Below are 15,157 nucleotides of genomic sequence, written 5' to 3' on the forward strand. Positions count from 1 at the left end.
CCCTTGGGCGACTGTCACCTAGTCCTAGGACATAACAGGGAGGACATTGTCCCACCCAGCAGGGATGCTCTGAATACTCGGTAGATGGTCTCATGAAAAGAACTGCAAAATAGAAGCTCATCCCCTCACTATTTCTCTCGTCTATCCCAGGAGGGATAGAGGTTGCCAACTTGCCATACTGTGGTTGTAGTTAAAATTCAGCTGAAGCACATAAACACGACTTTACAGAGGGAATAAAATTGCACAAGTGCTCCTGTAAGAAGTATTTGACCTGCTGCCTGTGACTTTTAATACATGCCATTCCAGTCAAGGTGTTCAATGCCTGGGGATACTGGGAGGAGGAGGAGAAGAACAGAGAGGGGTAACATGAAAAGTGGCAACATGGACTTCAGTGGGGATTAATAGCCACAGAAAGAGGTGCTGGGAGAGGATGAATTACTGGTAGTTACTGATGACTTAGCTGCAGTCATTACTGCAGTATTTTTATCCTTATTTGAGGTAAAACTAGCATAAGCATGTTCAGCAGTACTGATGTCACATCTTCATTTTTCCATGCAGGTGTACCCTGTAAACCTAAAGCCACTCCAAAATCTTTGTTGCTATGATCTTCAACAGACTATGGAGAAAAACATACTGCTTAGTGACTAATGTAGCACAAATTCCCTGTAGCCCTAGTTACATAAACTACCATTTAAAAGACACAATTTAGTTATAAAGTGCATGTTAAAAGCTGTTCTCTCCTTGAAGTGTGTATTGAATTTCCCATAAAGATTGTTTACAAGATCAGTTAAAAAGAAACTTTAAAGAAGCTTTTGAGCATTTCAGCCCTTGGTTGCACCTTCTTTTTAGCCCCACAGCAAAGCATTTGGGATTATCCCAGGAGTCTGGGGTTGAGGGAGTTAGCTAAGAGAGTGGCTTGGTAGGGAAAATGTGCTGGGGATGGGCTGTGGACTGGGCAGGAAGGGGAAGCTGCCCCACACGTGACTGGGGGTTACAGCACACATTGAGCAGAGCGTGTTCCCTGGTGACAGACACTTCCTCACTGTGCTCACGACACCACCGTCACTTCATAGGACTACAAAGGGCATTTGTATTCTTCCTGTTTGTTTGTCCCAGCACATGACAGTGAAGAATGAACTGTCTTCCAATCTAAACGACCAAGAGAACAAGCACATTTGGGAGAGATGTTTTCAACTGATATTAAAAGTTAAATATTACCTTTACTGTTCTGTAATTGTTCACTGAGGAATCTCTTTTCAGGCTGTAAATAATGACTTGTATTATCACTGTATTATTCTCTTTCAGGAAACGTGTTTGTCAGAACAAGGGTAGATCCATATCTCCTGCCTTTAAAAAACTTTCAGAAAATGAACCTGAAAAATTACATGAAGTTTCTGGTGCTTTAAATCCTGACGTTTAAAACATAGGCCAGAGAGATTTGTAGATTTTAGAGGCACTTGCAGTTTGTGGCTATAAAGCTGCAAAGAATATCAGCTGAGACTTCTGCAGGCTGCATGGGAAGAGCTTTTCAAAGCTCTGTACTGCCAGAGTTCACGCCTCTGTGCAATAGCACATTATTCGGGAAGCAGTGCTTCTGCTCAACTCTTTAATGTTTTTCCAGAAAGAGAAGCACATTAGCTGAGTGTCTCTCTGCCATGGTCCCATTGCTGAAAATCAGAGTTTTCATACAAGCAGTGCTGAGTGAGGAAAGTGGCATGCCTCTACAGTATGTCTTTATCTCAGTTCCCAGCATTTAACTGGAATCATAATACTCAGTCTTATTTGCTTCACAGTCTGTCACAGGGCTCTGAAATCAGGGTATCAGCTGCATGCCTCAGTGATACGAAAACTGCTTTACAGCCCTGCACCCTTTGCCTTGGACAGGAAACTGCTGCTCTCAAATTGTCCATGACAGATCCAGAGGCTACTGCTGGCATTATGTCTCCCTGGCACTGGAAGATGACTTGGGTGATCCTATGAACCTGATGCCTTGATGGGCAACAAACCCAAAAAGCAGCAGTTGCTGCTCTAGATCCTGCTGCCTCTGTCACCATGCAAGGGATACCCGCACCAACAAAATCAACGTCTGTCCTGTAATGAGGACTAGCCTGACTCTTAGCAGCTCTAATACCTGAAATCCCTTAGGAGTTTATACGGAAAAGAAATTACATGTAGTATTTACGTTCAAGAATTGTCCTGCCAGGAACAATTCCTTACTTTCCTTCCCACTGCACCAGCAAAATTAGCACTGAATCCACACAGAAAAAGACACTGAAGACAGGGAGGGTAGTATGTAAGTATGTCCAGTTGCAGAAATTACAGATTATATGTATAAGAAGTTTCTTCCCCTTTACTATTTAACTATTTTTATTTGCTGAGTCTCAAAGTACTAGTTACTGTTTTGGGATATTGTTGAAATACTACTCAAAGCCTGTTTCACAGAAACCAGAATACTTAGGAGAAGATCACTGAAGGGACAACAGTGATAAAGTAATTATCTGTAGAAGTGGGTTTAAAACCAACCAGATGGTACCAAAGAAAAGGCAAGAATGCTTTGAAGAATAAATCTGAGTGTTGATTCTTCTACCTAAGAGAATTTACACTGATAATGAGCAGTATCAGAGATAATGAATTCATGAAAAATAATCTTGTATCTCAAGCCTTGTATTTCTCAAAGCTGACTAATGTTTGCTGCTGAAATCTGAAGTGCTGGAAGCATGCATGTACAAGAATATATTTTGAAACCTAGGAACTCAGTGTATAAAGCCACTTTATTCAGGATTGATGAAGATATTTTCTCTGCTCACTGCCACATAATGTACATGTTTCCAAACATCCATCTGCATTTGTTCTGTTTCTTTGACAGTCACTGCCTTTTAATGTTTTCTGTCCTCAATGGAAGAATCAAGTTTAAGCTACAGGCTTCAGTGTAGCTTCTGCTGATGTTATTATTGCCTTATCTCCTGTAATATGAACTTACATAGGACTGTGTTGTTTTGAAAACAGATTATTTCTATTCATATTTTTATTTTAGTAAGGCACTAGAAACATTGCTTTTTTACTTTATACTTCCAAGTATTTAAGACCTCTCTTTGCTGTGTTGAAAACAGGCACTGTAGAATGACTATTTCCCCTAAGAGTTCAACTTGCCTAGTCCCTAACCCTGTAATTACTTTTGCATGTATTAAGAGTAAAAACGCTTCCCTTGTAGTCACATGGAGAAAGATATGCTAAATCATGGCCTTTGCTATACAGTCCAGTTTGTAGAAGTACTCCAATAAGCCACAAATAATAGCAGTCCTTTTTTTCATACTTAAATGAGTATTGTATCAACACAAAAGGTTTTTACAGGAAAACACTTTTTTCCCCTAAGTATTTTCTCTCTAAACATAACATGAAAGGACATTTTAACCATCCACTCAGTAAATACTGACATAGCTTTTAGCCAAGCTTTTACTCCAAGTAAAAAAAAAAAAATCAAGGTATGAATTCCTATTGACTAAACTACCAAACTCAGTGGCAAAATTTGCACTGACTTTGGGATAGATGAGGATTTCAAAGAAATATTTATGTGTGTAGCATGGGCTAGTTCTGGTAATGTAGAGCCTTACAGGTCACTAACAAATTTTAAAAACCCCATAAACTCAGCCATGCAGAATTATCAGAAATTGCTTAGACTGCTACACAACTTTTTTAGCTTTCCAGTCACACACATCTTTTCTGACTGCTCTTCCTGCTAAATAAATAAACAAACCATAAAGAAAACCTAGAAAACCCTAACTAGCACCCATCTAGATTTTTTTAAGCTTGTATATAAAAATAATATATAATAAAATACTTTTTCTCAGTCCTTGCTCAAGCACAGCTGGCACCAAGGGTGAAGAATAAAATGATTAATAATTTTTTCTTTAGAAAGTTGATGAAAAGCCTTTTTATAAATTTTATATATTCCTGTTAATACTATACAGAACATTCTAAAACAGTGTACATTTCTGCTGTTTTGGGTTGCACATGCTGTCTTGCACTTTATAAAATAAGATGAGGTGGCTTTTATTAATATTGCAATAAATCCTATGCAGTCTTTACTCAGTGGGCTTCGGCCACTCTATTCCCCTCCTCCCTTTTGTGTGTCAGTTGTAACTTGATTGAGAAATACTCTGTTTCATGCTTCCCCACTCTTGGCATACAACCTCTTTGGATTCAAAAGAGATAGGAAAGCTAAAAAGGCAACAGGTAGTACAACAGATGCCTCTGTCTCCAGTTAAACTTGCTCACAGTAACAAGGAGTAAGACTGTATCTTTTCTGCAGAGTGCAGGTGGAGAGGCTGTGAGTGAAAATAAATTTCTGAACACAGACTCCAGCACAGGATCAGTGGAAACTACTGCCAAGCCGTTACCATTTAAAGACCCAAACTTCATTGTAAGTATATTATTTTAACAATTTGAAATTTCAAACTTTTCCCATAAAAGACTTACTAGGATTCTGTTTAACCATGTTCCTAGTGTAAATATTAAGAAAAGAAGCTTAATAGCCAAATAAAAGGTTGACAATTTTTAAGAAATTCACCTCAATCCATGTAACATCGTGGTCTAAAGTGCGCACTGTATTATAGCAAGAAAACAGCACTAGTCCAGAGGCAGAACTATTCTATTAAATTCTGGAACAGAGTGAGGAAACCTGTTAAGTGCAGGTAAGTGTGGAAGTTTTATGATATGGTATCTCACAAACTACCACAGCTAGAGAGGAACAATTAAGACTATGAATGTATGAATCCCATGTTCCAGTTCCTAGTCAAGGCAGGCTGCAAAGCAGTTGAGCTAGAAATTAGCCAAAGAATCATTAGCAAATGGCATTTTGCTCCTCTTCTGGTCCCTGAAACTCTTAACAGATTTATGGTGTCTTCTTCCAGTTAGATTTAGAAGCAAAATGCTCTGTGCTCCCTATAAGTCTGGCCTGCCAGCATTCAGTCATGTAAACACTGACAGCTGATGAAATGCAGGTTCCTAACATTCTGAGGGTTAAACTAGGAGAGAAGGTGAAGAAGATTAAATTAATAATGCTGAGTTTGGTTTTGATATCTTTTTATCTTGCTGTGCCAAGGCCAACACATTGGCACACTGTACAAATGCATTCTAGACAAGCAAACCTCTCAGACTGCTGGTCCTAAGCCAGTACTTAGAAAGTAGGATTTTATCCCAGATTTCACTCTGCATGAACAAGATACAATATCCCACAGCACATAACAAGTACTCAGGCAATGCACAGCTCACTAAGCACAGGTTTGGCAGGGGGTATGAAGTTAATCTCTGACATGTGAGTTGCTCTACATCAGCTTTGCAGACAACTTCAGTCATGAGAGGGGCATTCAAAGGACCGTATACTTTGCTCACTAATCCTCCAGCAAGCACCAGCATCTTTGAGAAATGAGACTTATTGCAAAAGCTCCTTTTGTGCCCAGAGGCATCCCATGTAGCTGCCACATGGGATTTAAATATCTATGAAACCCTGAGCTGATCCTTCAATTCTTAAGAGGGATGTCACCATTTCCAAAGAGGCAATACTAATGTCCGCATGCTTGAAATAATAATGAATGTACAGGGTCTTTGACAACTGCTGCAGAAATAATAGGCAGTTATAATAAAAACCATGAAATTGTCCCCTCCAATGCAGTAACTAATTTGAGAATAAATGCATCATTGAGTGTTAATCAGCATTTCATTGGTATGACCTGGTAGTAACAATTTGGATGGATTTTTGCATCTTCCCAGCCTAATTTGCCTTAAAAGGAAGAAAATAACTCAAATAGTGTCTATTTCTCATATGTATGCCCAAGTTTGAACCATTAGCTCACTGCAGAGGATAGACTTAAGAGAAGGAGGAAGAAATTACCTTTTCCTAAACTTTTTGACTGGAATTTACATCCTTTGGCAATGGGTGAGGGGAAAAAGACTTTCTAACACTAGTGTAGAGCAATAGCTGCTATAGAGCAGTAACTCCACCTGTCCTAGCTCCAGCTTTCTCTGAACTTTGTTTGGTTCATGTGCTTGGCAGTTGTTGCCTTTTCATGGTAGATGTGTGAGGTGATGCTCAGCCCCATTTTTAGGCGGCATAAGTTCATATAAAAACAGGTTGGTTTTGAGACCACTGAACAAAAAATCATTATTCAGTGATTTGGGGGAAAATTCATGCAATGAATTTGAATTAGTAGTGTGGAAGTACATGTAGTTTCATCTCATGCTGTAGCAGTCTCTATTATGCAATGATCTTTAGATGACTAATGATACCCTAACAGAGCAAATATTTGCTTGTGTCTTTTAAATCAAATATCCATCACCAAAACCCAATATATCATCAGCTCGTGAGCATCTTTTCTGGATATGTCTTATGTCTACAGAAAAAAGCTTTCTCATTGAATCCTTCCTCCTGTCATCCTCATCAATTTAACTGGTTAATTTATAAGCATTCAAAGCAAAAGTGTGTTTACGGAACTTCACTGAGTTTCAATGAGACTCATGGGACAAGTAGTAATTATTAACAGAAATAGCAACTTCTCAATTGTAAGAATATTTTATTTTTCTGAAGTTAAGCCATAAATCTGTGTCCTTTGATCATTTAGAAGTAGTACAGTATGTTGTGCAGCTTGTGTCTCTGGAGGGACATAAATAAATTACTCTGCAGCAATCGCATTTGATAACTCCAACTGCCATTATAGTACCTGTGGCAAGCCTTCCATTAGTGTTCCTTTCAAAACACAAAATTGTCTTGGCAGCCAACATTCTATTTATGATTCTTTTCCTATTATTCTGTCTCCTAGCTTTTGAAAGAAAAATAAAATTTCCAGAAAGTTTCTCATAGTATTCATTACATTTTGCAAGATTAGTTGTGTTTTCTGCAGTCACAGATAATTTGTAAAAGAGCTGCAACTGTAATATGCCATAAAAAGGAGAGAGAAAATTTAGCTGTATAATCACAATTTTAGAAACAACTTCATAGTAATAACTTCTAATATGATAGGAAGTACATACAAAATCCTGTAATCTTAGGCTAAGCCTAACCACACTGATTTTCTATTTCCATGTAAAAAACAGATTTTACTTTCCTTCAGTTAATCAGAAACATAGAAGCTTTGACATAGTCCAAAAAGCTTTGTTTTTGCTTGCAGCCAAGATTCAAGTGTACAGTATAGTAGCCTGCTGATGAAATAAGTGAGAATAACAAATGGTTCATGACAAGATGAGACATATCAGAAAGATTATGAAATAGAAGTGTCATGCTCTGAAATAGTATTCTTTATTTATTTTTTCTCTAAACACCATATTTTTAATTCTAGCACTCCGGCATTGGTGGAGCAGCAGCTGGCAAGAAGAACAGAACATGGAAGAACCTAAAACAAATTCTTGCTTCTGAAAGGGCATTGCCATGGCAACTAAATGATCCTAGCTGTAAGCTGCTTAGATGCTTTGCATGTATTTATAAATAATAGAATCCACACAAATAACTTTCTTTAAAACTAACCTAAATTATTTCATCAGTGTATCTTGCTTGAACAGGGTCCAGTAGTACATTTAAGATTTCTCCAGTCACACTTGTCAGCCCTAAGTGGAAATATGAGGAAGCAAATTATTTGGAGTATCATGGCAAAGTTCAAATACATTTCTGGGGAGAATTTAATAAGGAAAAAGTATTTATTCAAACCAAGTCAGAAGCCCTTATTTCCATGAGGTTTTTGTCACCTTTTTACTGGTTAGGTGCCTCCTCCTCTGTGTACAGTCCAGAGGTCTTTTGGTGGGTGGCTGCTGCTTGATTAGCTATATTTGTGCACTTTTCAAATAGTTTCTGCTAAGCCACATACCTGCAGTAGCTTAGACCTCAGCCCAAGCTTCCTATCCTGCTCCTTATCCTAGATTCTTGGGAGATTCAAATCCTACATCCTCTCTTTAGTGCAGCACAGCTGAAACTACACTATTAGCAGTGCTGATTAGCAGTCCTAGCCAGTTACATCCACGGGAGCAGAGTTACAGCAGTGGTCTTAATCTAGATATTCTTCAAGTCTGCTTGTAAAGTAGGATACTATTGAGCGTAGCTGCCGGCAGAATACAATCCTCAGATTTTATTTAGGCAAGTGGAGGCATTTCAGAACTGAGCATATGCATACACTTTTTGTCAGACTTGGTGCTTTATCCAAAAATAGCTTGCCATTTTTTGAAGTGTTTTAGATGCAACTGTTACAGAAAAATGCAGACTACTGTGTGTTCCTGGCCATTGTAACTGACAATCTGCTGATGTTGCTATTTCTACTATGCTCTGTTTGCAACCAGAAATTTACAGGATTTTTTTATAAGAAGGAGGAAAAAGAAACTCAGTTTCATATTTAAAACCAGCTGTCTGTGGCATTAGGGTCTTTTGAATTATGAGATGATGGGTTAGAAATTTGATATGGATGGAGTGTTTGAATTGAACATAGCATCTGAATGAATTGCAAGGGAGATCAGGAAAGAGGAAAGAAATCATTCAGGTACAAGATATTTTTGTAAACATCCAAAATTGAGGATTTAACTACTTAAGCATAGCAACTGTATCTTAAAAAATGTTTATGAATGATAATTGCTATCTAAAGGGCACCAAAGAACAGCAATTTCCAACCCTCAGTTTAAACATTCAGACAATTTTCTAGGTCATTGACTAGGCTTAAAGTGGTACATGCTTAAAGATTTAACTGATTTAAAAGATTACTTTGCTTTTCTGGATTATAGTATTTCAGAGCTGCAATCTTGAGCAATGTTTCACAGAATTAACATACAGTACGCATTTGATAATGGCTATTCTTTGCACGTGACTGACTGCAAGGGAACTCATTAAGACTTGGAAGAAATAGACACATTTCAAATGTCTCTGGCATTTTCATTTTGGGGAGGGCAGTTCTGTTTGCTAAACTCTATTAATAGGTGAGCAGGATCAGGCTGTGATTTATATGCTAACAGGCTAAATGGTTTCAGAGGTAATTCTGCTTCATATTTCTTTGTCTTAGTGTTGCTAGTTAATAGAGACCTCAGAGAGTAGGTTTATGTTATAGAACATATGTATATATATATATATAATGAGACACTGAATTTATGCCTTTCTTTCTCTCTAGATTTTAACATTGATGCTCCTCCTTCTTTCAAACCTGCTAAGAAATATTCAGACATCTCAGGACTTCCGGTAAGTATTTTTTTTTCCCCTTAAAATTGACATTTCACCTTCCACAATGAAATACTGCTGGTGCCTTGTTTTGTAAAAGAGGTATATGCTGAAGTTCCTGTTCAGACTTGGGCTTAATAATTATCCAGTGATTTAGGACCAAACCCCAAATACTTGTCACTACATCACAAAATCCTGAGGTTGTTAATAGATGTCAGGACAGACTAAATACCTTGTCCTGCCAAGTAACTCCTATGACACCTCTTTCTCACCTGTAGAATCTACATTGGTGCCCACAATTTCTAATTTGTAAGATAGCTGCAGGGAAAGCTGGTAGTCCACAGTCTCCATTACTGTTGACTTTGCCAAGGTATACCCACACTGACTGAAACTTTCCATGCTATTTGCCTGGATGTGAATTTATTTCATTGTATCTTGCAGAGGAAGTTTTAAAAAGATGGCTCTGCAATTTTCAGTAATGAAATTAGGCAAAATTTTATTGTTTGTCCTCTTTTCCACCAAGTTAAAAAAAAAAATCCGTTGTTATCATCGCTCTCAAACTTTGCTTCAAACAAATCAGCCTGAAACAGATACTTGGCATAGACTGTTGAGAATTTCAGATACCCCTATGCTTCAGAGCTGGAAGTTGGAGTTTGGCAGATGTATAGCCTGTGTGTCACAGATGGGCTCTTTTACATGTTTTTGTTAAAGAAAGAGGAGAAAGGGGAAAAAAAAAAAACAAACCACATTTGACTAGATACGGTTTGCGCATGCTCCAGAAAGTCTTGGTAGTTACCATTTGGTGCCCGAATTCCCCAAAGAGTCTGTTGGCACAAAACAGAAGTAAAGTCATTGAATTGTGCCCAACAAAAATTTTGTATCTCCTGTTGAAACTGTTCCTATCTTACATGAATAATTTTACTTACAACAAATCAGGTATTAATAACAGCATATCTTTTCACTTTTCACCTTCAAATGCCAGTGATTTATTTTGCAGAAGTCTGTGCATTTCTTACAATTGAAATGAATGGGAATGTTGTATTTTGAAAAAGAAAAAAGTTTAAGTAATGGTTACGCTAAATAGGTACAATAATGAAAACTTTGTAATATCAAAGAGCCTTGCACAGAATTTCTGTGTAACTTCCCTCAGTTTAAACTGTTTCTCAAGCATAGGGCACTAGCATACCTTCACAGGCTTGATATCACCTCCCGCAGATGTCCTTAAAGGTACATATTTGTTATGCTGATGCAGGTTAGCATACCACCCTGCATTTTGTGCGCTGAATTAGGCAAAAAGTCCTCATTAGGACAGAAAATGCATGAGCACTTAACTAAGGGCTGCCTCATAGGGGATATTTAGTGTAAGGCATCAAAGAATAGCTATAGCTCCAATTGTAATCCTGCACATCCTAGCATTTGATCTTGATGTGGTAGCATATATTTTCTTAGACTTTATTTTTTAAGTAACACATTTAAATGAGGCACCTAGGAAGTGGCATGTGTCCAGCCTGTGCCTCTGAATGTGGTTTGGAAAGGGAGTGAGTTGCTCAGATAAAGACTGGTAACCCTTGGTGTTCAAGAGGGAGTGGAAAAGCAACATCTCCCTCACAGATGAACTGGCAGACAGCAAATGGAAGAGAATGCTCACAAACCCAGGGAAGATAATTCCCTCCAGCCAGGCAGACTCCTGCCCCATCTCCAAGGAACCAGATAATGCTTTCCAGCACTTACCTTTGGTGTATTTCAAAACTAATCAGTCGTTGCACCTATAGTGAGCTGATAATGCAGGGTATAGATGGGAGTGGAGACCACATCCCTATCAGTTAAAGGTCAGTTAACCTTAGGAAATTCTCTCAGTTCTTCAGCTTTTCTTTACCAGCACCTCTTTTTCATCAGTGATTTATGTACTATAAATATTCTAGCTTCATATAGATACTCTCTATACAAATCCATTCAGTGCTGCTTTTTTTTTCTTTTCTTCTCTTTCCACTTTTTTTTTCTCAATTTTCCATCCTCTAATTGCATTGTGAGTCAAGTTTCCTATTTTACCAGGCCTGCAAGGTTTCTCCAGACTATGATAAAATTACCACATTTAAAAAAAAACCTTTTTTATTAAAATAGTTGAGACAGTGTGTCCTTTAAATTGCTAGGCTAGAAATGTTTCATAAGAAGCACTAAATATGCTTTCAAGATCATGTCCTAGTAGGAGCATATATGGGACAATAGAATATCGTAGAAATATAGTATTAGAAAAATGTGCCTGTACTTTCTGTGTAAAATATAAAAGCATTTGTGTAATAATATATTTTCAGTGGGAATGCTGGATTCCCCTTGTGGGGGAAAAAGAATTCCTTAGCATTACCCATTTAGGGAAGAATTGAATTGTCTACTAGGTACAAAAAGAGAAGTGTATTAAAACATCTCAATCAGCATACTTGCTCTTATATTAGATGCCACAATTAAATTCTACTGATCCCCTTCTCTTTCTTTGTGTAGCACAAATGGAATTAAATTTACCAATGGTCTCAGCAGAGCAGCCAATTTATATTTGTAAGGCAGCCTAGAATTCTAAAGCTATTATATACTGTATTGACACTGCAAAATAAACCTATTATTTCCAAACTTGCAAAATGAGTATTTAGATATTTTAACATTCAAAACAGAATAATTTATTGTAAAGCAGATTTAAAAAAACACCCCAAACCTTCAAATGTTTATATTTCTCTTCCTTTTCTGAAAATGGATCAGACCTGTTACTATAGAAACAGATTGAGATACCTAGTTTATTGTATTTTAAGAGCATGTCTCCATGGCCTTTGACTTAGTTTTTAAACAGGACAGAGTTTTTTTCTTTGCAAATTAATCTTAATTTAATATTCTAATCTCTAGTTACTGCTGGAGTACTGGTGAAGTTTGTTTTTAAGCTGAAGCCATGGCATGAATGGCTGGTTACGGTACATCAGTGTCTACAAACAGTACAGCCCAATACATAACACCAGAGCAGTCAATACCTGCCATAATATTTTTAACGTAGATCAGTGCACAATACAAATTACAGATATTGCTTGGTTACTCTATCACAGAATTATGCACATTTGAAAAGCAGTCTAATTGCTTAGCCTTTTCTTACATGAGGCCCAGATGTAGAGTGAAATAAAAGTAAATTTATACCTGCTGTATAAATTTATACCTCCTAATGTTCTAACTTTGCCATTTGTTTGAAACTTAATTGATGGCTTGAACTGTTAGCTGACTGCATTTAATTAACCTGGCAGCATTTCTTTGTAAAGAAATCAAAGCTACAAATAACACTAAATTTTCTAAGTCATATCAAACGAAATGATTGGCTGGATTGTTACCATGGTCAACAGGTGCTTTCCAACATAAAAATGTAGAGAGCTCTGCACTATAACCAGCTCTTCCTGGCCTTTCCTATTTTTAGTATCAATGTCTTGAGGGATCTCAACTGCCTGTGCCTTGCAGCCTGCCACCATCTCATGCTAAAGAAAGGCACAGAAGACACTTTTGGAGCCATGGCAGGCACTTGGTAATCCAGTGCCGAAGAGGCAGGGATTGTCCTGGAGGCTGAGCGTGGAGAGGCAATGCCCTGATGCCTGCCTTCTCCCAGTGCAGCCTCCTGGCCTACCCCTGAGCTCAGCCGTGCTCCAGGTTTCTGTAGCAACAAGGAAGGAGAGAGGATAGAAGGAAACTGGCACCGCTCCCAGGCACCCAGGGTCCAAATATAGCAGAGGATACAAGCGTAGCCCAGGGTGAGCTGGCCAGGCTGCTATCCTGAAAGCAGGCATCTGGAGCAAACCACAATGCTGGGTTCAAATCTCTTATCAGTGCAGTCACAGAACCATAAGCTGAGACTCCCTAGCTTTAACAACCACTTTAAAGTAAATTAAAAGCTAAGTTGTATGCAGCAAGAGAAAGGCCGTCCAAAGCTATCAGAGCACCCATAATTCAGCCTCTTTGTGGGTAATTTATTGGCAACAGCCTGACTCTTTGGAGAGCTGCCTTGAGAAAGACTGCACAAGGCACAGAGTTGCTAGGGTGAGTTTAGAGAGTTGAGGAATTTCTTTTGCGTTGTGTTTTATAGGAAGCTTACTTCAGCCCTCTGTTATGTTGAATGCATTTCTAATCTGATTTTTAGGGGGTCTGTTAACTTCTCATAAGTTCTCACATGAGGAGAAAGAAAAAAGACAGACTTGTGGCTGCATAGTAGAACAGCAGTGCTGTTAACTAGGAAGAGAAACTCACTGCTTTGTGGTCTTGTAATTAAGATACTTATTTTACTATTATGGTTAGAAATTTTATTTGAATCATATCTCTACCATTGTTTCTTTTTCAGGCAAATTACACAGATCCACAGAGCAAGCTAAGATTTAGTACTATTGAAGAATTTGCCTATATTCGGATGCTCCCTTCAGATGTGGTTACAGGATACCTGGCTCTAAGGAAAGCAACAAGTATTGTTTCCTGAACAGACTAAATATTCTTGTATATTGCTTGTGAACAGTGCTTATTTGGAGTATCATGATGGAAACTGAGTGTGGGACTGAGATTCTTTAAAACTATCCATGGATTTATACATCTGGAAGTAGTTGATGATACATACATTTGAAGAACATATGGATTTAATTTTCACAAATGCTGATATTTGTTAGTTTGCCAATTTGTTAGCAATTTAGTTTGGTGAACAGAACAACTTAGACCATAAGGGTATGTATCTGTACTATAATGTCTCAGGTACTATAATTTATATTAATTTCTGTAAAGACAGGATTTCATCTCCACCCTGTATATTTTATATACTACCCTGGCTCAGAGGAAACTGTCATTTCATTTAAGGAAAAAGTAACAAGATATCCAAATATCGAAACCTGCCTTACCAGATGTGCTTGCCACTTGGCTATGAAGTTTGTCCCATCTGTAAAATGAAGCAAAAATACCCAGCAAGTGCTGCTGTTGTGATGACTTTTCAGGGTTCTGTGGCACTGTGGAAATGAAGACACAAATGGTTGTATTTAATTAACTGCCAGCATAAATAAAGTTGGACTCAAACTTGCTTGTAAAATGCATTGCTTGTTACATGTTCATCTGTGAATATGTGTAACAGGATCCAGTCAAATCACTGTGTAACTCTTAATCATGACACTTTGGAGTTTTTGAGTGCTTCATTTCACAGCCAAAATATTCTTCTACCTTTGATCTCCTAGTGATTACAGTATTTGTATTAATTAGTATGAATAAAGTACTAATTTCCCAGTCTTTTAAAAAATGGTAAGAAGCAGGAGTTCCACTCTCCATTGGCATTCTGACATCCAGATGGCCTTCAGCAAGGCAAGACCTTCTACATTAGAACACTGAACTTAGCACCATGAGACACCAAAAGAATACTTGAGAGCAACAGAACATTGTCATACTTTAGAAGAAGGAGACTTAAAGAGAGTTTGGACTCTTGCTGTGGGGATGGCTGACAGGTACATGCCAACACACCAGCATAAGAATGACCATGACTTCTTGAAACTAAGTCTAGGGGCAAAGGGGCAGAGGTTTTCTGCACATTCTTTCTTTCTGTCCTCTTTCTTATGACAAGCCACTGTCTTCCCACTTCTTTGTCCCAGCCTTGAAACCTTGCTAGGTTGTAATCTGGACTCCAGGTTCAGGCTCAGCTGTTCCTAGCCCCCAATTACACAGCCTTCACTCCCACACTCCATCAACAGTCCTGTAGTGGTGGCACTAGAATTGGCTTCTACACAAGTTACTACTTGCTGTGTGTAACCACTTTTCCAATGTGCAAAACTGCTCAGTGGAACACTTCTGCCATAGTTAGTCCTGGACTGCCCCAGGTCATTGGGGAGGTGAGGTGCCGATCAGGAGACAGCACTCCTGACTCAGCAAACTCCACCATGGATGTCAGGATGTGTGCAAGGCACACCCTTCTCTTTGCCTGCACAAGCAGCACACAGG

The 15,157-nt window shown here is 38.3% G+C and overlaps 1 protein-coding gene across 2 annotated transcripts in view; it reads left to right on the forward strand.

Annotated features, from left to right (window-relative positions):
- The window catches only part of INO80C (INO80 complex subunit C), a 30,320-nt gene extending 15,854 nt beyond the window's left edge, over nt 1-14,466 (forward strand). The window contains exons 2-5 of one of the 2 annotated variants that reach the window (XM_053960349.1): nt 4,310-4,420; nt 7,332-7,443; nt 9,135-9,202; nt 13,536-14,466. In XM_053960349.1, the coding sequence (XP_053816324.1) occupies nt 4,310-4,420; nt 7,332-7,443; nt 9,135-9,202; nt 13,536-13,667 (423 nt within the window). In that variant the 3' untranslated portion in view covers nt 13,668-14,466. The remainder of the gene's footprint in view (nt 1-4,309; nt 4,421-7,331; nt 7,444-9,134; nt 9,203-13,535) is intronic. The other variant, XM_053960358.1, reaches the window with a different exon arrangement.
- The last annotated feature ends 691 nt before the right edge of the window (nt 14,467-15,157 follow it).

The sequence above is a fragment of the Vidua chalybeata genome, chromosome 1, assembly GCF_026979565.1.
Source record: "Vidua chalybeata isolate OUT-0048 chromosome 1, bVidCha1 merged haplotype, whole genome shotgun sequence".
NCBI lineage: Eukaryota > Metazoa > Chordata > Aves > Passeriformes > Viduidae > Vidua > Vidua chalybeata.